At 39.7% G+C, this 24,109-nt stretch overlaps 1 protein-coding gene across 1 annotated transcript in view; it reads left to right on the top strand.

Moving 5' to 3' along the window:
- Positions 1-24,109, top strand: part of BSN (bassoon presynaptic cytomatrix protein) — a 232,903-nt gene that overhangs the window by 93,108 nt on the left and 115,686 nt on the right. The window contains exon 2 of the mRNA XM_051986526.1: positions 12,114-12,519. Coding sequence (XP_051842486.1) covers positions 12,114-12,519 — 406 coding nt within the window. The remainder of the gene's footprint in view (positions 1-12,113; positions 12,520-24,109) is intronic.

Below are 24,109 nucleotides of genomic sequence, written 5' to 3'. Positions count from 1 at the left end.
TGCCAAGAGGACTTCAAATGGGATCATGAAGAATTGGACAGGTCGAACAACAAATATATATGTGTGTATATATATGCATATGTATGCATATATATACGTGTGTGTATATATAAGTTGGTTATTGCCCTTCCTTCATGAAGAGCATCAAAAGGACACCACTAAGTATTCTACTGCAGTCTATGTAAACACATGCATATCTATCTAATAATGTGCCCCAACCAGCATTGTCTTGTACTAATGTTGCAGTTATTATTGTATTGTAGTAAAACCCTGTTGTGCCATCAGCTCATCTGTCCACCACTTGAGCTAGGGCTGCCCAGATGCCCTTTCCCAATGCCTTCTACCCAGGATGCTTTGTCCAAGTGGTTTCCATTCCAGCTAGCACCTCGATCAGCCCTCATGCCCTGGTCATTCCACTGCACTCCTCATGTCAGCTCAGCTCCTCTCTAACATCAGCTGTAGCTAACTATCACCTCCCCAGGAAAGTATATACAATCACCCACTATGATATTATTTCATCAAAGCTTATGTTTTCGCTTAATAGATTTAAGGACATCAAGGTGGGGTGTTCCTTTAACACATTTTATGTACTGTAATAAAGTCTCAGCAGTTCAAAATTCGACAAAGAAGGACTGGGGTTGCATTTTTTTTTTTTAAGCAATTAAATCTACCCAAGGGAAGGAAATTATTACCAACTCTCAGTAGCACCAATTTGTACACAAAATACTAATTACAAAGGATTCTAAACTGTTCATTGAAGCAGGTCTGTCACAACTTCTCGGTAACATGTAGTGTCATTGTATGAAATGATGATAATAATTATGATAATAATAATAATAGCAGCAAGAGAGGCAGCATGATGTAGAGCAGAAGTGTCAAATATGGGGCTGGAACACTCCCTAGTGTGGCTTGAACCAGATTAACATGTATAAGGGCAAGAAAATGTACAACCAAGAAAATTTTAATAAAACCTGGCTATTATCACATTTTAGAACTGCAATATTATATGGATTAGTGGCCCTCTTTTTATTTGAGTTTGACACCTCTGGTGTAGAGAATAGAGAACTGGCTCTCAAAAAAAGTAGGTCTGGTTTCACAGCGTGACTCTAGCCAGGGATGTGTATCAACTTCCCAGTGTTTTAGGCCCCCTTTAAGAGTATATGGCGTGGGGACAGCTAGGTGGTGCAGTGGATAGAGCCCCAGCCCTGAAGTCCAGAGGACCTGAGTTCAAACCTGGCCCCAGGCACTTTACACTTCCTAGCTGTGTGACCCTGGGCAAGTCACTTAACCCCAATTGCCTTGGAGGGCAAGGGGGAAGAGTAGATGGGCTGCAGAGAAGGTTCTGCCCTGCCCTGATAGGCACTCCCCACCTAGGTCTTCCTCAGACCAGTGAAATTATAAGTCCAGTCCCTATTTCTGCAGCCCGTATTGCTATAACCCTTTATCATCTATCAGGACAATCACCCTATCAGAGTAGTACAGGGATGTTTATTCCCAATTATTATCTCCCTAATCTTTGCCTTCAGCATAGGCAACCAACCGTTTTTAGTATCCTGGATTGCAGTGATTGGATTGACTGTGCAATGGCCCAAGAGGTGAGGAGTTGATGTCCGAGTTTCTCACAGAGAGATGGAGGAGATTAAGATTAAGTCACTAGACTGTACAGCACAGAGGAAGCCAGACCTGAAGTCAGAAAGACTCCTCTTCATGAGTTCTTAGGCACTTACTAGCTGTGATACTGGGCAAGTCCTGGAACTCTCATCTGCAAAATGAGCTGGAGAAGGAAATGGCAAGTCCCTCCAGTATCTTTGCAAGAAAACCCCAAATACGGTCATGAAGAGTTATACAACAAAAATAAAATTAAGTGACTTGGGCAAGGTCACATAATCGGCAAATGGTGGACCTTGGAGTCAAATCTCAGCCTTTTGACTCAGGAGCAGGGCTATTTTCACTTTCCCACGTTATCTCTCCAGTTAGAAATAACGAAATTATATTTCCTTACAAAATATCATGTACCTCAGATGTTTTCCAAATTCTGGTTGGCCCTGTTCCCTATTGTTGCAGGTAATTTGTTGCGGTTTTAGTGTATTAAGAGTTCTCACCACAAAACACTTATGAGAGTAATGGAAAAGTGAAAGTGGAAACCAAAACCAGCTCCCTGGTCCCATAATAAAGTCCAATGGGGCAGTTTCCTCAGATCCAGTCTCTTAAGGGTTGCATATGCATGGTGAGCAAGAACTTAGAGCTCCTCTAAATCCATTGTTGCAGTTCTCTCTGGGATCACCAGACCTTCCTCCATGAGCTGATTTGGGCCTGCCCTCTCCTGCCCCCACCATCACTTTTATTACATATTTATTGATTTTTAGAGGGGCTTCTCTTTTTTTGCCCCCTTTCCTAGGGGTGTTGCCACTGAGGACTTCCCCAGAACTTGTAGGGTCATGAATTGAGGCTGACCGTACAAGGAACTGAGGGTGAGTGTCTGGGGGCTCAGCTGCCAGCTTCGCCCTTCTTCCAACTGGGAACCCTAAAATGGTGGAGAAGACGACTTGGATGGGGTTCAGCAAAGTAGGATGTCACTGGGGTCCTAGATCTTGGGAGTCAGGTGTTCAAATCCCGATTCCAGTACTTGCTGTATGACCATCGTGAGCAAGTCCCTTGACGTCTCAGGTGGGCCTGTTTCCTTTTCTGTCAAATGAAGGATCTGGACCAGATGGAGAGTGAAGGATTTTCCCAGCTCCAAGTCCTATGAGCCTGAGATTCTAAGATAAACCGGCATGTGGATTGCTCTCTCTTTCAGACATCAGCTCTATTGATTTCCTCTGGCTTCCTGATTTACTGTCCCCTTGACTCCTTCATTGCAATTGGGCTTGCTTCCTGGCTTGGACTCTGACCTTTGGTCCTATTGAGAGGGTTCTTGGGAGGGAGGTTGGTGCAACAAGAGTAGCAAACACTCAGGTAGTAATACTGGAAGGTTTGCAGAGAGCTTCACATTTTTTCTCTCATTTGACCTTCACAGCCACCTTGGGAGATAGGTGCTAGTATTAACTTTTTGCATATGGGGAAATTGATGCAGGCAGTGATCAAGTGACTTCTCTGGAGACACAGGGCTAATAAGTGTGTAAGGCAGGATTAAATTCAGAGCCAGATCCACCGGACTGTTTCAGGGCTTTGGAGTCAGAAGATGAAGGTTCCAATGGTGTTCCTTGATGCTTACAGCCATGTGACCACAGACAAGCCACTGAACATCTGTGAACCTTAGTACCATAAAATCACACTCTCTGAATGGGGAGGAAACTCACAGGTCACAAGGTATGACCATTCACTGCGCAAGAAGCCCTTCCAGAGATATCTCTTCCATCCATGGGAAGCTCACTACCTTCTGGGTCTCCTCTTTGGAAGAGCCTTTATTGGTGGGAAGACCTATGTTGGATTGAAATCTGCCTTTCTGCAGTTCCCGCTGTCATTCCTTGTCTAACCTTAGGGGCCAAGCAGCAGCAGGATTAGCCCCTTCCTATGGAGTAGCCCTTCAGGTACTTGAAGGTACTTCTCTGGGCTCAGCACCCCCAATTTCTTCAGTCCTTGCCTAGATGGCTCATATGGGCTTCCAGGAACTTCACATCTTTCTGATTGTGCTTGACTTGCACACCAAGGACTGAACCCATTACTCCAGATGCGTCCGACCAGCAGTGAGACTCCACTTCCTTACTGGACATGTTTCTGCCATTGTCAGACTCAGTGTTAACCCACTGAATCTGAGATGGACTAAAACCTCTAGATCTTTTAGTGAACTGCCACTGAGCTATACCTTCTTCCTTTCCTACTTGTGCAGCTGATTTTTTTTTCAAACCAGCTATAGGATTTTACAATGATCCCTATGAAATTTCATCTTATCAGATTCAGCTCCTAATTCCAGTTTGTCATGACATCTGTCCTTCCCAGGATAGACCTTTAGACAATCCTCCAGCCCTCCATGATGACCTCAATTCATTTATCATCCGCTATTTGACTCAGGTCTTTGAACCAATTCTAAATCCCTCTCTAACGTACTTGAAGCCAGCCAGTCTACATTTCTCTATCTTGTCCACGGGGATTTCATGGGAACCCTGCTGAAACCCAACATCTCATGTCTAGTCTTTCTCTTAATCTATCAGTCCAGTGACCTTGTTAAAAAATTCATTGAAGTCAGTCTGGCATAACTTTTTAGTTTTGAAACTTGGCTGGCTTTTAGTGACTGTGATTACTTCCCTTCCTAAGTACCATTTCTTTAATCAAATGCTCTGAAATTAGGGCAGGTATTGAAGTTCAGCTCAATGGCCAATAACTTGAATAACCTCTATTTCCCTTTTTGAAAAATGAGACTGTTGCCATCTCACCTTTCTTATTCTCAACAGTTTTTCAGAGATTGCTAACAGTGTCTGAGCAGTCACATTCATGATTTCTTACATTGCTTGTTATGTAGTTCATCCAGGATTGGTGATTTAAATGTATTGAGGGCAGTAAGAGTCTGTCTCACCTTACTTATCTCAAGTTTCAATTCTTTGTTTTTTTACTTCCCAATCTGAAGGTTATTTTCCTTAGTAGAGAAAACAAACAGTAAATGAGTGGAGGGGTCCTGCCTTACTTTCATTGTCTATTATTATTTCCTCGTATAAAATGGTGCTAATGCGTATACTCCTCAGAGCTGTAAATGGCAATTTTGAGACCTGGGGCCAGCAGCACAAAATGACACACAAAGCCATCTTTGACGGAGTCATTTGGCTAGGGGACAACCTTGGACATCACTCCAGAGTAGGGATCCCATTACTCAAAAGGCCCCTGCCTGGGCTAAGCTGAGATAAGAGATACATTTGGGTTAGGGAGGAATTCACCTAAGGAGGAAGCATGTTACATGTATCTTCCTTCTTAACTAATTCTTTCTGCTTAGGTGTTAAGCTATGCTGTCAGCAGCCTCTAAATTTCACTGCCCAAGAATAAATCCCCAGTTGCTCTATTCTAGTTATAGTTCTTGTATTATATATCTCACAAGGCCGCTGTGAGAAGTATGTTATAATAAGATAATAATGATTATAATATTGTGATGTTAAATACAGATATGTGGTTCAGGGTATAGAGCTCTGGGACTTGGAATCAGAAAGACAAGTTCAGATCTGCCTTAAACACTTACTAGCTGTGTTTCCAGGAAATTCACTTCACCCTGTTTGCCTCAGTTTCCTCATCTGTAAAATGAGAAGGAAATGGCCAACCACTCCAGTATCTTTGCCAGGAAAACCAAACATTGGGTCATGAAGATATGCAATTAAAAAAACAACTGAACAACAACAACAAAAAATGTAGAAGTAAAAAATGCCACCTAGGAACATATGTATCAGAAAATGTCATGTAGTGAGAATATTGGCTAGAAGGTGGATAGATACACTCAATATTCTGCTGGTACCTATAAAATATTAACAGACCTACATAGAGGAAGAGTTGAAACATACTGGGGGGGATTCCTTTATGGGAATGCTTTAGGAGCATATGGAAAAGGATAAGAATGTATGGATGGATGGGGATTCATCCTTGTGGAAGAAGTCCCAAGATCATGGATCCATTGAAGCATCAGAAGTAATAATTGATGTCTGCCTAAATGATTTCTCTCTGGCTTTTACATTAGCCAGAAGCAATGTGCATTTGTTACCCAGACCCTACTGGAACTATCACCAGGGACATTTGGGGGCTGAAAACAACAACAACAAACAACTTTCCTAGTCAAAGTAAGAAGTTTTTTAAAAAAAGATAAAATTGATAATACTCTACCTTGTATTGTGCTTATTTATGTCTGTGTCTTTCCCTGCTAATAGATTGCAACTCCTTCAGGGCAGAATATTTCTTATTTTTCATCCTTCTGTCTCCAGCACCTAGCACAGAGCCTTGTACATGGTTATTACTTAATAAATGCTTGCTGAATTGTTGTCAGACTAAAACAAAACAAATGAATGAACATATACACACCCACCCCCCAAGATGTTCTGAGCTTAGCTCTTCAAGAAGCACGCAGCAATGGGGGGAGTCAGTGCTGGATTTGGAAGCAGAGGGCTGGTGTTTGAATAGTGGCTCTGCTACTTATAAACAACATCAGGTGAAAGTATCTTTGAGCCTCAGTTTCTTCCTCTGTTAAGTGAAGGTGTTGGTCTCTAAGGTCTCAGACCTAGGTACATTTTCTCCCTATAGCCAGTCATGCTCTCTTCTTATATAACCCATTCTCTACCTTTTTAAACTCAGCTCTAACCCCACTGTTTGGTTTTTGAGCTGATATTTAGGTCTTTTTTTGCTACTTCCCTCCTGTCTCAAATGGAACTAGGAGGTGGGGGCTGATTGATCCCCTTCTTTGGGATCCCAGAATTTAAAGAGGGACTTCTGGACATTCAGATTCCTTAGGGTGAATCCCTGTTCTTAAATCTTTCCAGCTGACAAGAAAAACAAAGCAGTCTTTAATCTGTTTGCTCTCTTAGCCAGAGGACTGGCTCTGGAGTTCTGGAGGACTGGGTTCAAACCCTGTCCTTGATACTATTGGTGTGTAGAATAAGAATTACTTAACCTCCCTGGTCCTTTTTTTTTCTCAACTGTGAAATGAAGGGGTAAAATTGATGACCTCTCAGCTCTAGATCTCCATCCCATGATCTTCCTTAATTCTTAAAAGGATCCATGATTTTGTTGTCATGGGCCCTCTTTTCAATCCTACTGATTGCAACCCCTTGATACCTTGATTGAGATGCTCTGGCTAAGTAATCTATGACCTTGTGATCCAAACAGGATCTTTGAACATCAGTAGAAATGCCCTTAGGCGACATTTAAGAGAGTCCATTGCTGTGGACATCTTTGCTTTCCATCTTGGTAGTACTTGCCACACCTTGTTTCCTCCTGGCCTAGCCTTTGGGAGCCCAGGATTACCTCTAGACCAGGAGGAGTTGGGGAAGGAGGACCCCGGGAGAAGTCACAGTCGGGTTTTTCAGAGACGGGGGGCAAACCAGGTTACATTCCATTTTAGAAGCTGCAGAAATCCTTGAATGTCAAGACTCACTGGCATTTCCTCCTAACTGCGAAGAACGCAAAAGCCTGCAGGGATGTTGAAATGGTTGGAAGTTGTAGGAGGAACTGACTTGCCGCTCGATGGGAAAACACGGAGCTCCTTATTTAGAATCCTTTAAGAAAGCAATTGCTCCAAATGTAGGTTTTGGCTTCCTAGACAGTGGGAAAGGTGGAGTGGTATTTTCTTTTATGAAAACTTCACTTTTCAGAAGCATTTACTTTACTAAAAGCTGGGATTATCTCCTGAGCCAACACTCTCTTAGGTCCTCGTATACATTCCTGGCAGTTCCTGGAAGCTTTGCAACAGCACTGCCAAAGTATCAGGCCATTCACAAGGGCCGTGCTGGGCCAATCCCATGGTCCATCTCTGACCACTGTCCAGGCCTCCAAGGGCTTGTTGGAGCATGGATGTCCTGACGAAGTTAGGGGTGTCCCCACAGTATTCTTGAATCCTTTACGTGTTCCATTATGAAAAGGGCATTTGTCCATTTCCTGAAACCTTTTTTGGAAGCTGTGGTATTTCTTTTTTTAACCTGTACAATGTTCCACAAGCCAGTTTTCATTGTTTGAAGTAGCACTGGCTTTTTCAAACTTCAAGGAGTTCCCTCCTTTACTTTTTTGGGATCCAGGGCTCACTCTATCTACTTGTCAATCAATAAGGATTTATTAATTATATTAATATTATATTTTATATATAATATTATATAAAATACTATAATATCATATATTAATAATATTAATTATTATATGCCAGGCACTATGCTGTTTGCTCAGGACACAAAGAAATGAAAAAGATAGTCCCTGTTCTCAAGGAGCTTGCTGTCTAACAGGGAGACAACATATAAACAAATATGTACAAGCAAGTTCTGTACAAGATAAATAGAAAACAATGAGCAGAGGGAATGCACTAAAAGAAAGAGGGATTGGGAAAGCCAATATTAGTTTGGACTTGAAAAAAACAGAAAATCCAGGAGACAGAGATGAGGAAGTAGATGATTCCAGGCATGTAAATACTTCCATGTGATTTTATAGATTTTTCTTTGTGCCGTCTTAATCTTTTACAAGTCTTTTAATTTTTTCTGCACCTCCCTTTCCTCTGTAAAATGAGGGAGTGGCATTATTTGGAGAATGACTTAAAAAAACAAATAAAGTAGGAATATGATAGAATATTGTTATTCGCTAAGGCATGCTGAGTAGGAGGAATTCAGAGAAATGTGCAAAGATGTGTATGAACTAATGCAGAATGAAATAAGTAGAAACAAATAACAGTCTGTACAACAGTTGTAAATTTGCAATAGTTGTGATTGAAAATATCACTTAAAGGGAAGTCAAACCCTGAGTAACTGAAAAATCAACAATGGTCCCAGAGAAAAGTTAATGAAATATGCCTTTTTTTTCCTTTTGGCAGAGGGCAGAATGTTGTACATATTGTCTGATTCAGCTTTTTAACAGGTTTTCCAATTTTTTTCTTTGTTAGAAGGTTCAGTGGGGGAGGAGAGGAAGGAGGATAAGAGTATTTCCAGAAATAACTATAATATAAAAACAAGTCATCAGTAATACTTATTTTAGAAAATGATAAAAATAAAATGAGGGGGCTGAACCAGATAGATAATCTCTAAGAACCCTTTCAACCACAAATCCTGGGATATTTTGAACTGGTCTGTGCTTAGATAATAAGGCTGGCCATCTTTCTCCCCTTCAGCTCCCAATATCTCAACTTCCCTTAGTCACTATAATTCCCTTTCCCTGGGCTATTTCTAACTCCGGTGTCCAAATTCACTTCCAGCCAGCATTTATTAAGCACTTATTATATTTAAGACCTTGTGCTCTGCCCTTGGAATACAGAGATGAAAAAAATGATAGTTCCTACCATAGGGAAGCTTATGATCTAATGATACAATGTACAAGATGCACACAATTAAATATGATAGCAGAGGAGAGTCAAGGCAAATAATTATGAGAAATCTGAAAACAGAAAATGCCTTTACCTGAGGTAGAGGGCTGTGTTGGAAGTTAGCTCCTTTTTATGTATGCATATTTTTACAATTATTGTGCTGCACAAGAAAGATCAGATCAAAAAGGAAAAAAATGAGAAAGAAAACAAAATGCAGGCAAACAACAACGAAGAGTGAAAATGCAATGTTGTGTTCCATGCTCAGTTCCCACAGTCCTTTCTCTGGATGTAGAAGGCTCTCTTCATCACAAGATTTTTGGAACTACCTCAATCATTTCATTGTTGAAAAGAGCCATGTCCATCAGAACTGATTATCTTATGATCTTATTATTGCCATGTATCATGATCTCCTGGTTCTGCTCATTTCACTTTAGCATCAGTTCATGTAAATCTCTCTAGGCCTCCTTGAACTCATCCTGGTCATTTCTCACAGAGCAACAATATTCCATAACGTTCACATACCATAACTTATTCAGCCATTCTTTAATTGATGGACATCCACTCATTTTCCAGTTTCTAGCCACTACAAAAAGAGCTGCCACAAACATTTTTGTGTATGTGGGTTCCTTTCCCTCCTTTAAGATCTCTTGGGATATAATCCCAGTAGTAACACTGCTGGGTCAAAGGGTACACACAGTTTGATAACTTTTTGAGCATAGTTCCAAATCACTCTCCAGAATTGTTGCAATCATTCACAATTCCACCAACAATGTATTAGTGTCCCAGTTTTCCCACATCCCCTCCAAAATTTATCATTATCTTTTTCTATCATCGTAGACAAATTGAGAAGTGTGTAATGGTAACTCAGCGTTGTCTTAATTTGCATATCTCTGATCAATAGTGATTTAGAGCACTTATTCATATGACTAGAAATGGTTTCAATTTCTTCATCTGAAAATTGTCTGTTCATATGCTTTGACCATTTATCACTTGGAGAATGACTTGATTTCTTATACATTTGAGTCAGTTCTCTCTATATTTTAGAAATGAGGCCTTTATCAGAACTGAAGTTGGCTCCTTTCAGAAGGTACCTTCACCAATCTTATTCACAGATGCTCAGTATAGTTGGACTTTTCTTTTCACAGAGGAATAGAATTTAGAGGAGGCTGCCACACATGTACATTGATTTGGTTGAGGGTTAGAATTGCATTCTTGGTAAATATTTCATCCCCATAGGTTGAAGTCCATATGAAGTTTCAGAATCCCAATACCTACTGTATTTTAGGAAGTGTTATTGTTGGTTTTGTGTGTGTATGTGTGTATGTGTGTGTGTGTGTGTGTATGTGTGTGTGTGTTTAGGAGGTAGCAGATCACTTTATTTCTATCCATTTTATCTACTTTCCTATAGGTTATAATATGTTACAGTAAATAATTATAAATACCTATTATGTGCCAGGCACTGTGTTAAGTACATAGTGGGAATACATAGAAAAAGATAGACTATGCTTTCCCTCAAGGAGCCTATAATCTAATAGGACCAGATAATACAAAAAAAGGAAGCTGAAGAGTGGGGAGAGCATATCCTACATGGCGTCATGATGGTGATGGTGACAGCAAAACCAAAGCACAGCAACTAGTGGAGAACAAGTGGCTGAAATTTTGAACCCTTCTGCAAAGGGAGGTTAAAGAATGATTTTGTTTTGCACCACTCTTCAGACTTCCAAAAGCTCATTCCAACAGGAGTACAGAGAACAGGCTTTGAAACTCATGATCGGTAGCCTCTAAGATTTTAAAGTTCTTGGTATTCAGTATTTGTTATTACAGAGGCTTTGACTCTCCTAAGCTCCTCTTGAATTTTGAAATTGAAATTGTTCTTATGGGAAAAAAGTCTAATTCTAGTCTCATTGACCAGGGAGAGGGAGACACCTAATATTGGTCAGTCACATGAAGGGTAAATGATCTCTGGGTTTTTATCCCCAGTTAGAACTCACATATATGTCATTTACCAAATACTTCCTTCCCAGTAACCCTGAGGAATAGGTGTCCTCAACAAAGACTTATTTGGATTTTCATGAGTGTGATATAAATCCTGTTACAGATCATTTAGTTAGTGACTCCAAGAGTTTCTAGAATCATCAATTTAGAGCTAGAAGGAACTTAGAGGCCATTTAATGAAAGCCCCCTCATTTTATAGATGACAAAACTATTAAGTCCAAGGTTATTCAAGTTTCTGTGGTCAAAAACCTCATCACCCAGTGATCAACTTTTTGGTGATGAGCTTCTCTGAACTGAGCTGGTCCTTAGATATCAGGCACAGAACCCCATATCCCATGATAACTAAGATTTCTATAACATAGGGATCTGTGTTTCCATAGGAATTGAAACTTCTTGATGAGGAAACTCACTCAATCAGTGCAAATCCACACCTTTCCTACTATTTATATTTTTAGAGAGTTGCCTAAGAGTTAAATGATTTATCTGGGGTCACGCAACCAGTATGTGTTATAAACAGAATCGGAATTTAGATATTCTTGGTTCTGATTCTGGCTTTTCATTTACTATGCTGTGTTCCTTTTCACTTCTGTTACATAAGAAAAACATTTTCCTCCAGCCATTGAAGGGCCACTTACTTCAAATGGTGGTTGATATAACCCAATTCTAGTATAACTAAAGAACATGGACAGTTCTTTGGAGGTGGCTATGAAAAGACTCACCCTAGAAGCACTTTCTTTTGTAGCTCTGGAGCCCTGTGTGTGAAGAAATGAAAGGTGATGGTCATTCCCCTCTATTCATTTCCTTGGCCTCTCTTGGAGGAGTTCCCTGTAGTGCTATTCCTCCTCAAGCTACTCAATGCTTAACAAATGAGGAGGCCACTTAAAAGCATCTTTGAATGTTCCTACATGGTGCATTAGTCCTGGAGTGAATTTTGTTCACTGTGTTATATAAATAAAAATTAGGTCGACTTTACAGCCTATTATTATTACCCTGTACAAGAAGAGGGATTGCACCATGGTAGGAAATGCTACAGCAGTAAGAAAACTGACTTCACTAGTTTAGCTCTCAAGTTATCCTGAGGCTGGAAAGAGCTTCACATCTCCTTTTCTTAGACAAGTCTCTGAATCACCCTCATTCATTCTCTGTGTTCTTACAGCATGTCGAGAAGACTAGATCCTAAGGATCACCTGGATGGCCAGAGGGCAACTTCCCCCACCCCAAAGCAGGCCAGTGCTCACAGCCATGAAGGCCGCCGTCGGGAGATGAGGACTCACGGACAGGCTGGCCCACAGGTGGATGGCCCTCATCGGACACTCCAGGTGGACAGCAGGATGCAGAGAACAGGCCGGTCTCCTTCGGTGTCGCCGGACCGAGGCAGCACCCCAACATCACCTTATTCAGTACCCCAAATTGCACCCCTCCCGAGCAGCACCCTCTGTCCTATATGCAAGACAACTGATCTTACCTCTTCTCCCAGCCAGCCAAACTTCAACACCTGTACACAGTGTCACAACAAGGTCTGCAACCAGTGTGGATTCAACCCCAACCCTCATCTCACACAGGTAACCACTGCTTCCTTTTCTTATGAATGTCAACCCAACAAACTTGTTTGTCTGCACAGAGACTTATTCTCAGTAAATGTTTGGTTTGAACCTATTTTGTATACCTGTACACCTGCGATTACATAAAAATTTCTCAGGCAAAAAGGGGTAGCAAATAGCAAAAGTTTAAGAAATTTTGACATAAAGTATTGGACATTTGTCCTTAATCATACAACTAATATGTTCCAGAGGAGAGACTTAATTCCAGGCTTCAAGGCTATCTCTTGATCCACTCTGCCACACTAGCTCACTTTGATTATATCTATCTTTCTTTCTTTCTTTTTATCTATCTATCTATCTACTGACCTACTTCCTATCTACCTTCCCGATATGTTCTCTCCACTATTGAACATATAACTTGATCATTTGGGCCCACTGACTTTTAAGTTCTTCATTCCTGTCATATCTTCTTTGTTTTCATCCATCTCCCTTTTATAATCTCTATCAGTGTGTTTCCTTTTCCTTCTTGCTTGTACTTACATGCATTTTTAGCCCTATCTCTTTGTGGACAAGCCCTGGCTCTAGGCTCCATGGTTCCCGGCTTACTGTGGGTGAGTCCACGATCCCCACCTTGCTGTGGGAGAGCCCTGAATATGGGGTCTGTGGTTCCTGCCTCTCTCTATCTAGTCAGTCTCTTTTCTGTTGTGGAAGCAGTGATCTCCCGTGTGTTTTGGCCACCCCACAGGAAGTTTATTTCAACCAAGAGTTTTCCATGAATTTCAGAACCTGCTCAGAAATGTCTCTTTAGACCCAGAATCATGCACTCCTTCCAACCCCCAAGCTTTGTCTCTCCGCTAGGGTTAGATGGGTGGGTTGGAGGAATGATCTGCAGGGCAAGCTGGATTTGGGTGGTTAGCTTTCCACATGGAAGTACAACAGCAGTTGCTTGTTCCTTAGAGTAATGGCCTGTGGTAAGCCTCAGACTCAGGGACATGAATTGAAAGGACCTGGGCACGTATTTAGGTTCACCGTGCTTCTGTGCTTTCTCCCAAGCACTCCATCTGAGGCTGGAGGATCAGCACAAGCTGCAGTCACTCTCCCGAGGCAGGCAGGCCTTTGCAGCCTCCAGGGGAGCCTGCTCAGGGACGCCTGGGACTCCAGCCGACTTGAGCCTTTCCCTGGGGAGGGAGGCTCAGCCAGCATGTGAGGCTCTCCTAGAGACAGAGGCCTGACTGTCCGCCAGGCTGGGGCTCCCAAGGGGAGTGACATCAAAGCGGTGCTTCACTTGGTTGTGATTCTCAGGCTATCGGGAGCAGAGAAATCCTTTCGCCTTGGGTAGTGGGAGATAAGTGAGAATAATTGTTTGCAAGTTGGTGTCTATTTGTAAAATGTGGCACTGTAGGTGTGTAATGTGGGGGGTGCGAAAGGTAAGTGTGAGATTCTGGGGGAAGAGCTGACAATATTGGGGAGATGAGTCAATTTGTTCCTTTGGCTGAGCTCCCGGTGTGTGGGTTTTATTAAGAGAGGTGAGTGCTCTTCATTACTTGGCACCGGTGACTAATTTTTTGTGGAGGAGCAGTTCAATTCTGCACACTGATCAGTTAGGTAAGTGCTTGCAGCTCAATATTTAGAGAGAGCAGAGTCATTAGGATCAGGAGGGTACCTTTTCTGGATTTCCTCCTGTGAAATGGCCCAAACCATGAGCATTGTGGCGAGATGTGCGACCTACAAACAGGCTGTGGCAAAGGCCTTATGAAGCCCTAGCCTGAAGGGGCCATGTCTGGGCATCCTGGCCCCAGAGAAACCACGGAAAGGTACTGGCTGCCTGGACCACTTTGGTCCCTTCCTTCTGCATGAGCTCCTCTGCCCATCCTGAACCGTCTCTGGGTACCAGGGCCCTGACCCTAGGCCTATCAGATATAGGTGACAGGAGACACCTCCAGGGGGAAGAGTTTTTGGAAAGAAGGCTGGGGCATGAGGGGCTACTGTTTTAGTACACACTAAATCACTTCTGGCCTGTGTCATGTGCTGTCCTGTGGCCCCCTTGTCACTGACTATTTCTGACCAAGCCCAGTCACCAAAAATGTGACCATCTACTCCAAAGTATACCACTGGCCCCAGTCAGATCGAAGCCCAATGTACTTCATTCATTCAATCATGCAGAGTCACACAAAGATGGCAGGGGGCCACACTGAAATTTAAACTCAGATCTTTTTGTCCAAAGGCAGTCATTTTTCCATTACATGCTATTAACTTTTATGATAGTAGCATTCACATATCTGAAGGACTGTCAAATGACAGAGGGTTAGATTTGTTCTATTTGGTCTCAGTGGACAAAAGTAGAAGCTACTGACAAAATTCAGAATGACATATATAGGCTTGATACAAGGAAACTATTCCTAACAATGGGAACTGTCCAAATGGTGAATGGGCTGCCTCAAGAGATAGTGGTTTTACCTTCCTTGGAGGTCCTTTGAATGACTATTTATCATCAGGAACATAGAAAGGATTTGTGGGAATTATATTTCCCCAATTACATGGAAAAACAATTTTTAAACATTCATTTTTTTTTAAAGTTGTGAGTTCCAAATTCTATCTTTCCCTTCCTCTTCTCTGAGATAGTAAAAATTCTGATATTGGCTGTATACATGTAATCATGTAAAATATTTCCATATTGGTCATTTTGTGAAATAAAAGTTGGTCATAGCTTTAGAGCCAGAAGATCCAGTTTCTTCATTTGACAGACGAGGAAACTGAGACCCCAGAAAGCTTAAATGATTCATCTAAACTCACATAAGATAATAAGTAACAGAAATGACAAATGAACCACAGAATCCTCAGCTATAGTTATTTTTTTTAAATTTTTATTTAATAATTACTTTATATTGACAGAATCCATGCCAGGGTAATTTTTTTTACAACATTATCCCTTGTACTCGCTTATGTTCTGATTTTTCCCCTCCCTCCCTCCACCCCCTCCCCTAGATGGCAAGCAGTTTTATATATGTTAGATATGTTGCAGTATATCCTAGATACAATATATATTTGCAGAACCGAACAGTTCTCTTGTTGCACAGGGAGAATTGGATTCAGAAGGTAAAAATAACCCGGGAAGAAAAACAAAAATGCAGATAGTTCACATTCGTTTCCCAGTGTTCTTTCTTTGGGTGTAGCTGCTTCTGTCCGTCATTTATCAATTGAAACTCAGTTAGGTCTCTTTGTCAAAGAAATCCACTTCCATCAGAATACATCCTCATACAATATCGTTGTCGAAGTGTATAATGATCTCCTGGTTCTGCTCATTTCACTTAGCATCAGTTCATGTCCTCAGCTATAGTTAAAAGGGACTTCATTCAACTATACATGAAAAGAATCTCCTATCTAACAAATGATCATTCATTTGAAGCCCTCCAGTGAAGGGGAACTCTACTCCTGGGCAGTCCACTCTTCTTTTGGAGAATCCTAACTGTAAGCAAGGGTTATTTTGGATGTTAACCCTAAATATTCTTCTTTGGAACTTCCATCCATTGTTTCTGGTTTTGCCTTGTGAGGTAGAAGCCAGTTATCTGATGCCAAATGAAGTTATGTTCCCTACAACTCTGCGATTCTACAATATTTCACAGAAAAGAAAGGCATCCCATCTCAAAGTTGTACCCATGTTGGAGAAATGAATATGAGCTGAAGAGCTAAATAAGAGCTAAAAGTGGGAGCCATGGAAGAGTAGCTTAAGGCATTGGAAAAAAGAAAAAGGAACAGGAGAATAGGGACTCCTTTCCAGGACATTAAACACCATCAGAGGATATAGCTTTCCTGCTGTGTCTATTTATCCTTTATTTCTTTCTCCCTTATACTGATTCACTCCCTGAGGAGGTCTCCCCTGCTGGAGTCAGAAGGAAGGCATATTAGAAGGATTCTGCACACAGATATTGCCAAATCAATGTGTTCTGGTTGTCTAGTTATGTGAAGGGAGGGAGGAAGTGTCATGGGTGGGGCAGGGGAGTAAACCAACCTTTTCCTTAAAATGTGCCTTAGACATTTAACCTTAGACACATAGGCATATGTTCTGGTTTTATAATTTCTTCTGTATAATTTTGGCCATTTTCCTCTATTGATGCCCATCAACAAATCATCTGTAATTTATGGTTTTAAAAAGTAGCATGGTGATCAAGGGGATTAAGTAACTTACTTAAGGAGGTAATAAGCATCAGAGGGGCAATTTGAAATTGGGTCCTCTAACTCAAATTCAGCGTTCTTTTCATTGGAATCATACTAACCCTTCCAAGGGAGAGTGCGAGTGATTTGCCCACAGTCACAAAGATGGCATATGTCTGATGCAGAAACTGAATCCAGCTCTTCCTGACTTGATGGCTCACTGTTCCTCTGCTATGCCATAACTGACTCTGTCCTGTGCTTAGGTAGTTATGATGATCACTGACATTTACATAGAGGCAACTAGGCAGCAGAATGGATAGACTGCAGGACTCAGGATTGGGAGGACTGAATTCAAATCTTGTATTGGACATTTACTGGCTGTGAAACCCTAGGCTGTTTGCCTCAGTTTCCTCATCTGCAAAATGGAGATAATAATACTATTTACTTCTCTGGGTTGTTGTAAGGATCAAATTAGATGATATTTGTAAAGGGCTTTGCAGACCTTAAAGCTCTATGTAAATGCTAGCTATTATTAGGAGTTTTAATATATAGATGGCATATGGCAATTATATATAGCAATATATATAGCAATAATAGCTGACATTTTGTAGGGCATTTTAAGATCTGAAGAGTACTTTACATACATTATTTCATTTGATCTTCACAATGGCACTGTGGTATAGTTACTACAAGGATAATTGTCTACTTTTTACAGCTGAAATAATAAAGGATCCAAGAGGTTATGACTTGTATATAGTCACATAGTTGGTATGTGACAGAGGTAGAATTTTAATCTAACTGTCTCAACTTCAAGTCTTATCCCCTTTTTACTATGCCCATGGGCATAAATATATGAAGAGAAAATGAAAGAGGAGAAGGAAGGGAGGAGAGAGAAAAAGTGAGAGAGAAAAGGAGGGAGGAAAGGGACGGAGGGAGGGAAGGAGGAAGGGAGGGGGGGGGGGAGAGAGAGAGAGAGAGAGAGAGAGAGAGAGAGAGAGAGAGAGAGAGAGAGAGAGAGAAATTGATTTAATGGAGAAAGAACTACTTTGGAAATCATAGAATACCAGAATTTGAGAGTTAGTTGGAAAGGATCTCTGTGATGGCCAGCTAGTCCAATTTATTCCGATAGTGGTTCAGCAATTCTGTCTGGCAGTTCTTTCAGGACCCAAGTATGTAATTCCTCTGGACCTGGTGATTTGAACTCCTTAAGAACAGGCAGGGAGTCTCTTACTCCCTTCTTATTTATCTTAGATTTCAGTTCCCTGATCAGCCTTTTTTTGTTCTGCCATCTCCAGAGCAAAGATCATTCTCTTTGACAGAAAAAACGTAAGTGAAATTAGAATGGCCCTTTCACCTTCTTTCACCCCCCACAAATCACAGTCCTATCCCATCTTTGATCACCCTTTTCCTAATATAGCTTTTTGTTGACTTTAACTTCTTTTACCAGTCTAAGATCATTCTGACTTTCAACATTCCCTAGCACTATTTTTATAAAACCATGTCATGCTTTTATATTCATCCTCTGTTACTTAGCCCTACTTCCATCTTCTGTATATATTCTTTTAAAATCTCTGTTGATTGATGAATATCCTCTACATCTATATGATTCTTTGCCAACAATTTTCATTTTCCCTCTTAATTGGAATTATTTCAGAATTTCATTCTTTAGCACTCCCTTCTGGATTGACTTACCCTATAGAATTTTAATCCATGGAATTCTGTACCCTTTGAAATTAGCTTTCCCAAAATTTAGGATGTATATCAAATCATGTCTAAATTTCCTTTATCAAAAATTCTAGGAATATTCTTCCAATATTCCCATCATTTCTACTCTAGCAATTATTTCTTCTTTGTTAGCAAGAATCAGATCCAGAATAGAATTTCATCTTGTTGGTTCTTTCACTTTTCAAAGAATGAAGTTGTCACTCAGGTAAGTCAAGAAGTTATTTAGTTCCTTGATTTTTTGTAGAGACAAAAGATCTCCAGTCAATTCCTGGGGTGCTTGAAGACCATGTGTCTGCGCCAAGCTTGTGATCTGTTTCCCAAACTCCTCATCTATTGCCTCTTTCTGTCCAAGTTATCTGTAATATATTCCAGTGGGGGAAAAATCACTTCTATTTTCTCCCACCATTAACCTTTACCCAAATACTTTGGACCATGTTTCTCTATTCTGTTGCATTTCCTCACATGAAGATACATGATGTATTTTATCCAGTTGTTTCAGCCATGTTCAACTCTTTGTAACCCCATTTGGCATTTTCTTGGCAAAGATACTGGAATTTTTGCCATTTCCTTCTCCAATTCATTTTAAAAATGAGTTTAAAGTTTTAAAACTTCATTTTAAAAATGAAGAAACTGAGGCAAACAAGCTTAAGTGTCTTGGCCAAGATCACACAGCCAATAAGTGTCGGTGGCTGGATTTCTTGAATGCAGGCCCCAAATACTCTGTCTACTGCACTACCTTGCTATATGATGTATACCTTCTTTAATATTCAGTGATATCACATACCACCACTCCTTTTACCCATCTAGCCCCATGGTCCAGCCGGTATTTCAAGGTGCCAAATGTCAATGATATATGTTAGATCAATTTTATCTGTTTGAATTAAAACCTCCAATTCTTCTTGTTCACTACATAAATTTCGAGTATTTATATGTAGACATTGAAGGCTATAGGTTTTTTACTATTGGCTCCTTTATTGCATTGTGTCTCTGTGACTTTCTAGCTGTCTCAATTGCTACTTATAACTACTCTCTGTGGTATCTAATTTGATAGGAATAGGTATGGAAATAGATATGGGTATAGATATGGATCTGGATATAGGCAGCTATAAATTTGGATACTGATAGATCTTGCTATAGATCTAAAACTGGAGACTAGATCTCGCTATTGATAGATAGTCTTCTCCCTCCCCCATCCTTTTATAATTTAAAACCTTTTTGGTTATATTTGCAACATACCAGCAAATAAATTCTTAACAGCTTTTTTTTTTAAAACTTTATTGATTTTTTTATATCCTTTAAACTTCCCTCCGTATTGCCCCCCTCCCAGAGGGCCATTCTATATAACAAATAATATTTTTAAAGAAAAAAGAAAGACAAGAAACAAAATCAGCAAAACTAATCATTATTTCAAAAAAAGGCTAACAGTATAGTCGGTGGTTCTACTCACTGACCTCTAGTCTGCAGAGGAAAGGTAAAGTGTTTTCTCATCTCTTCTTTGGGTTCAAGCTTGGTTTTTGTTTTGGGGTTGGGTTTTGGGTTTTTTTTTTTTTTTTTTGGTCTTTTTGCAATGTTCATTTTCAATTATTTTATATTTTTTTACATTTACATTGTTATTATCATTGTATATTCACATAATTTTTTATGCTTCTCTGTATGTACCATGTTTATAATTTTTTAAAGCACAGTAATATTCTATTACATTTATGTGTTGTATTTTGTTTAGTTATTCTCCATTTAATCGGCATCTACTTTGTTTCCAATTCTTTGCCACCACAAAAAGTGCTCCTATAAATATTTGGTGTGTTTAGAGCCTTTCTTTTTATCAGTGATCTCTCTAAAATATATGGATATAGTCCAACAGTGAGTCAAAGAGTATGGACATTTTAACCACTTTGCATAATTCCAATTTTTTTAAATGTACTAATTCATAGCTGCAACAACAATACATTAGTGTGCCTGTCTCTTCACAACCCCTACAACATTGACTATTCTTACATTTTGTCATCTTTGCCAATTTGTAATATGTCAGGTAAAAACCTCAAAGTTGTTTCAATTTGTGTTTTTCATTATTAGTGGTTTGGAGTATTCCTTCATGTGGTTGTTGATAGTTTGAAATTTTTTTTGAGAACAGTTTGTTCATATCTTTTAACTACCCATCTATTGGAAAATGACTTTTGATCTTAAATAATCCTCTTATCTGTCTATATATTTTGGAATCTAACCCTTATCTAAGAAATTTGAGATAAAGATTTTTTTTCCCATTTAACCACTTCCCTTTTTATTCTGGATGCATTAATTTTGGGGGGTATAATTTCACATAATTAAGATTATTTGCATTCAATATGATGTAATAAAGTTAATCTATTTTATCTATATTATTAAATGTCTTTGTTCTTTAATCAATAATATCCTGCCTACAGCTATAAGATGTTTATAGTCTTCTCTTTTAGTTTTTATGCTATGATTTTTAATATTAAGGTCACATGTCCATTTTGAATGACTTGTGGAATATGGTGTAAGATGGTGGTCTAAACTTTGTTTATGCCAGACCTACCTAGTTACTGCTAGTCAAGATTACATCATTTTGTGCCTTGATTAGTAGTAATCATGTAGTAATGAGACCAAAGCATCAAGGTCCACAAATGTAAATATCAGGGATAGAGGTATTGTTTCACCTGTTATGGGCAAATTTTTCTTGGAATGATGGTAGACAAAATTCAAAGAGGGAGAACACAGACAGAAAAGTCCAATTTTATTGCTAATTGGATGTGGTAGTCTCTCCTAGGAAATGCTGTGATTTGGGGCATTTAAATTTAGATTGAGTTGTCATTAACCAGCATATTGGAAGAATAATCCTAAACTGATCAAGGCGACTGGTGAAATAAGCCTGGGAAAGAGAACTCAGCAAGATGGAAGCTATAAAGAGGAAAACCCAATTCCTCAGCAATCTGTAATTAGGCTTCAATTAGATTTTTTAAAAAACCCAAAAACCTCAAACATAGAAAATGAATCTTTTTCATTTGGTATCCTGAAGAGAGAGTCACCAGCTGGTTTATAATTCAGAATTGCTACACATATTAAAAGTTTGATGGAGCTCTTCTATTTAACAGCCGTGTAAGGACAAGTGAACTGAAAAGAATGAAAGAACAGGGGTCTTGCTGAGTTGATTTTTTTAAATAGAACAATTTTTAAATCTTATGACATCTGTTTGAGTTGGAGGTTTGTTCTTTTTTCATGATTTTAGTAGGATCCTATAGAGATATTCCAAACTGCTCTAAAATTTGTATCAAATGCAGGTAAAATAAATCTCTTTAGATGCATATCAGTATTTAGTTTAGAATAAACATCCTTCTTTTCAGCAATAGATTTAAGCAAGAATGACTCAGTATTTTTCTGTTGGTCTAAGTACAGTCTGAGAATGAAAAACATTTTTTCTCCAAATGAAAAACACTCTCTCCCTCTTTCTCTCCCTCTCTCTTTCTTTGGTCTGTCTTTGTCTGTCTCATATATACACACACAAACACACACACACACATGCACATACATGCAATATTTTCCATCAAATTTCACGATCATTTACCTCTTAGATTTGTTTTGCCTTTTTTGAGATCATAGCATCAAGGCAATTAGATAGCAAAGTGAATAAAATGTTGGACTGGGAGTTAGCAAGACATAAGTTCGAAACTTACCAAAAGTACTTGGACTTAGGCTAAGTGACTGAAAAAAATCATTTAACATCTTCCAGCCTCAGTTTCCATATCTGTAAAATGGGATAATATTAGCATCTGCTTCTTGTATGAGATAAAATATGTAAAGAGTTTTGCAAAGCTTAAAGTGCTATACAAATATTAGCTATTAATGCAATCATAAATTTAAAGCTGGAAGGGACTTTAAGGGCCATATATTATATGTCCCCTTTATAATATGCCATTATAAGCATAGTAAGGTGGAGACATTAACAGAAATAAGGAAATTAGAACATGGGATAGGTTGAATGTGGGCAGGATGAGATGGTATGGGGTGAGGAGATGATGAGTTTAGTTTTTGATATTTTGAGTTGGAGTTCTGGTCCCCAGTCCTGTTAGATCTTTTTTTTTTCTACCTAATAGTATTTTTCCCAATTATATGTAAAGATAGTTTTCAACATTCATTTTGGTAAGGTTTTGCATTCCAAACTTCACCTTTCTAGAATCTCTAGATTACCTCCACCCTCCTGGTTTAGATTCTTACCACTTCTTGTGAAGTCTAGAAAATACATCAAAGCTCAGAATTTTCTAATATGTCCATATTATATGTAAAGTAAGTGGAAGAAGAGGGCCTTCAAGCCATGCAAGAAAAGAATCTAAGCAAAGTACAAGAAAACTGGGAAGGGAGAAATGGTCTTGCTTCACCTGCCCTAATTTGGCCATCATCTTCATTTGTGTGGATTAGTTCAGTGTGACCTGGGTTATATGAGTGGCTTTCTCTGGGGGTGTCTGTTTGTTACTTCCAGTATTCCAGCATTAGAAAGTAAAAATGGATTCCTAATTTCACCTTTTTCATTTGTCTTGTAGGACAAAGGAGAGAGCTAAAAGGTTATTCCTGGAGATAGTCTTTTAAGATATACATATAGAATATGTATGTCTCTGTGGGGGGGAGAGACAGAGATAGAAAGATAAAGACAAAGAAAGAGAGACAGAGACAGAGAGAGAGACAGACAGAGTCAGACAGACAGACAGACACAGAGAGAGACAGAAAAAGGGGGAGGGAGGAAAATATGATACTTCATTTCCTAATTTTCCTAAATCAAGTTTTTCCTCCCAAATCCCTGCTCTTATGCTTCAATGACAATTTTCCTCTCACTCAATGAAAAGAAACTCCTCCTGGACCCACCCTCTATCTGAACAATCGTAACATGTACATAATAGTGACAATTTTGTATCCAGAATGGTTTTGATGTGATCTGGTTTCCTCCCAATTCCTTCACAATCCTATGCCTAGGATCCCATCTGGCAAAATCGCTCTGTCTTTCTTTCTCTCTCTCTTTGTTTCTAACCCTGGATAAACCATTTAACTTCTCTGTGACTCAGTGCCTCAACTGTCAAATAGGAAGGTTGTACTTGAAGGCTTCTCAAGGCCTTTCCAACTCTGCTCCTATGGTCCTATGAGTCTGTCTCCCTTTGCAAGGGATGTCTGTGCCCTTTGTCTTACTCCACTGACCAGCAGTGAGTTAAAGCTGTAGCTCTTCTGTTCTATGATCATTTATTTTCCCATTAATATCTCTTTGTTTCTCAGTAAAAATGCAGGAAAGAATCTCAGTTGCTTTTCTTCTCTCCATTCTCGTAGTTGTTGCTCCTGTCAGGTCCTTGTGCCCTAGAGATTGGGAGAAAAGGACTGATGTTAGCTGTGAGAAGGAAAGAAGAAAATAAATGAGTTTTCCTTCCTTTGTAACATATTCGGGTGCCTCACCAGCCTTTTAAAAAGAAAAAGGAAAAAAAAAAAGTTGCAACCTCAATCCCTTCTGCTATCCCTGAAACTCATTTCCTCTTGTTCTATCCTCAGGGAACCGTTTCTCACCATCATTTAGTATTATCCTTTTACATAGTTAAAGGCTGTTGTTTAGTCATCCTTCAACCCTTTCTTCTTTAGCTTCAATCTCAGTTGCCTTTGTCACGAGCCCTATTCTCCAATCCTTTGATTACTTTCACTAGAGAGGCAGGAACGCTGTGAGCACCAGGGAAGGAGGGGTTGGGAG

The sequence above is a fragment of the Antechinus flavipes genome, chromosome 1, assembly GCF_016432865.1.
Source record: "Antechinus flavipes isolate AdamAnt ecotype Samford, QLD, Australia chromosome 1, AdamAnt_v2, whole genome shotgun sequence".
Classification (NCBI taxonomy): Eukaryota; Metazoa; Chordata; class Mammalia; order Dasyuromorphia; family Dasyuridae; genus Antechinus; species Antechinus flavipes.
This window is presented reverse-complemented; position numbering and strand designations above follow the sequence as displayed.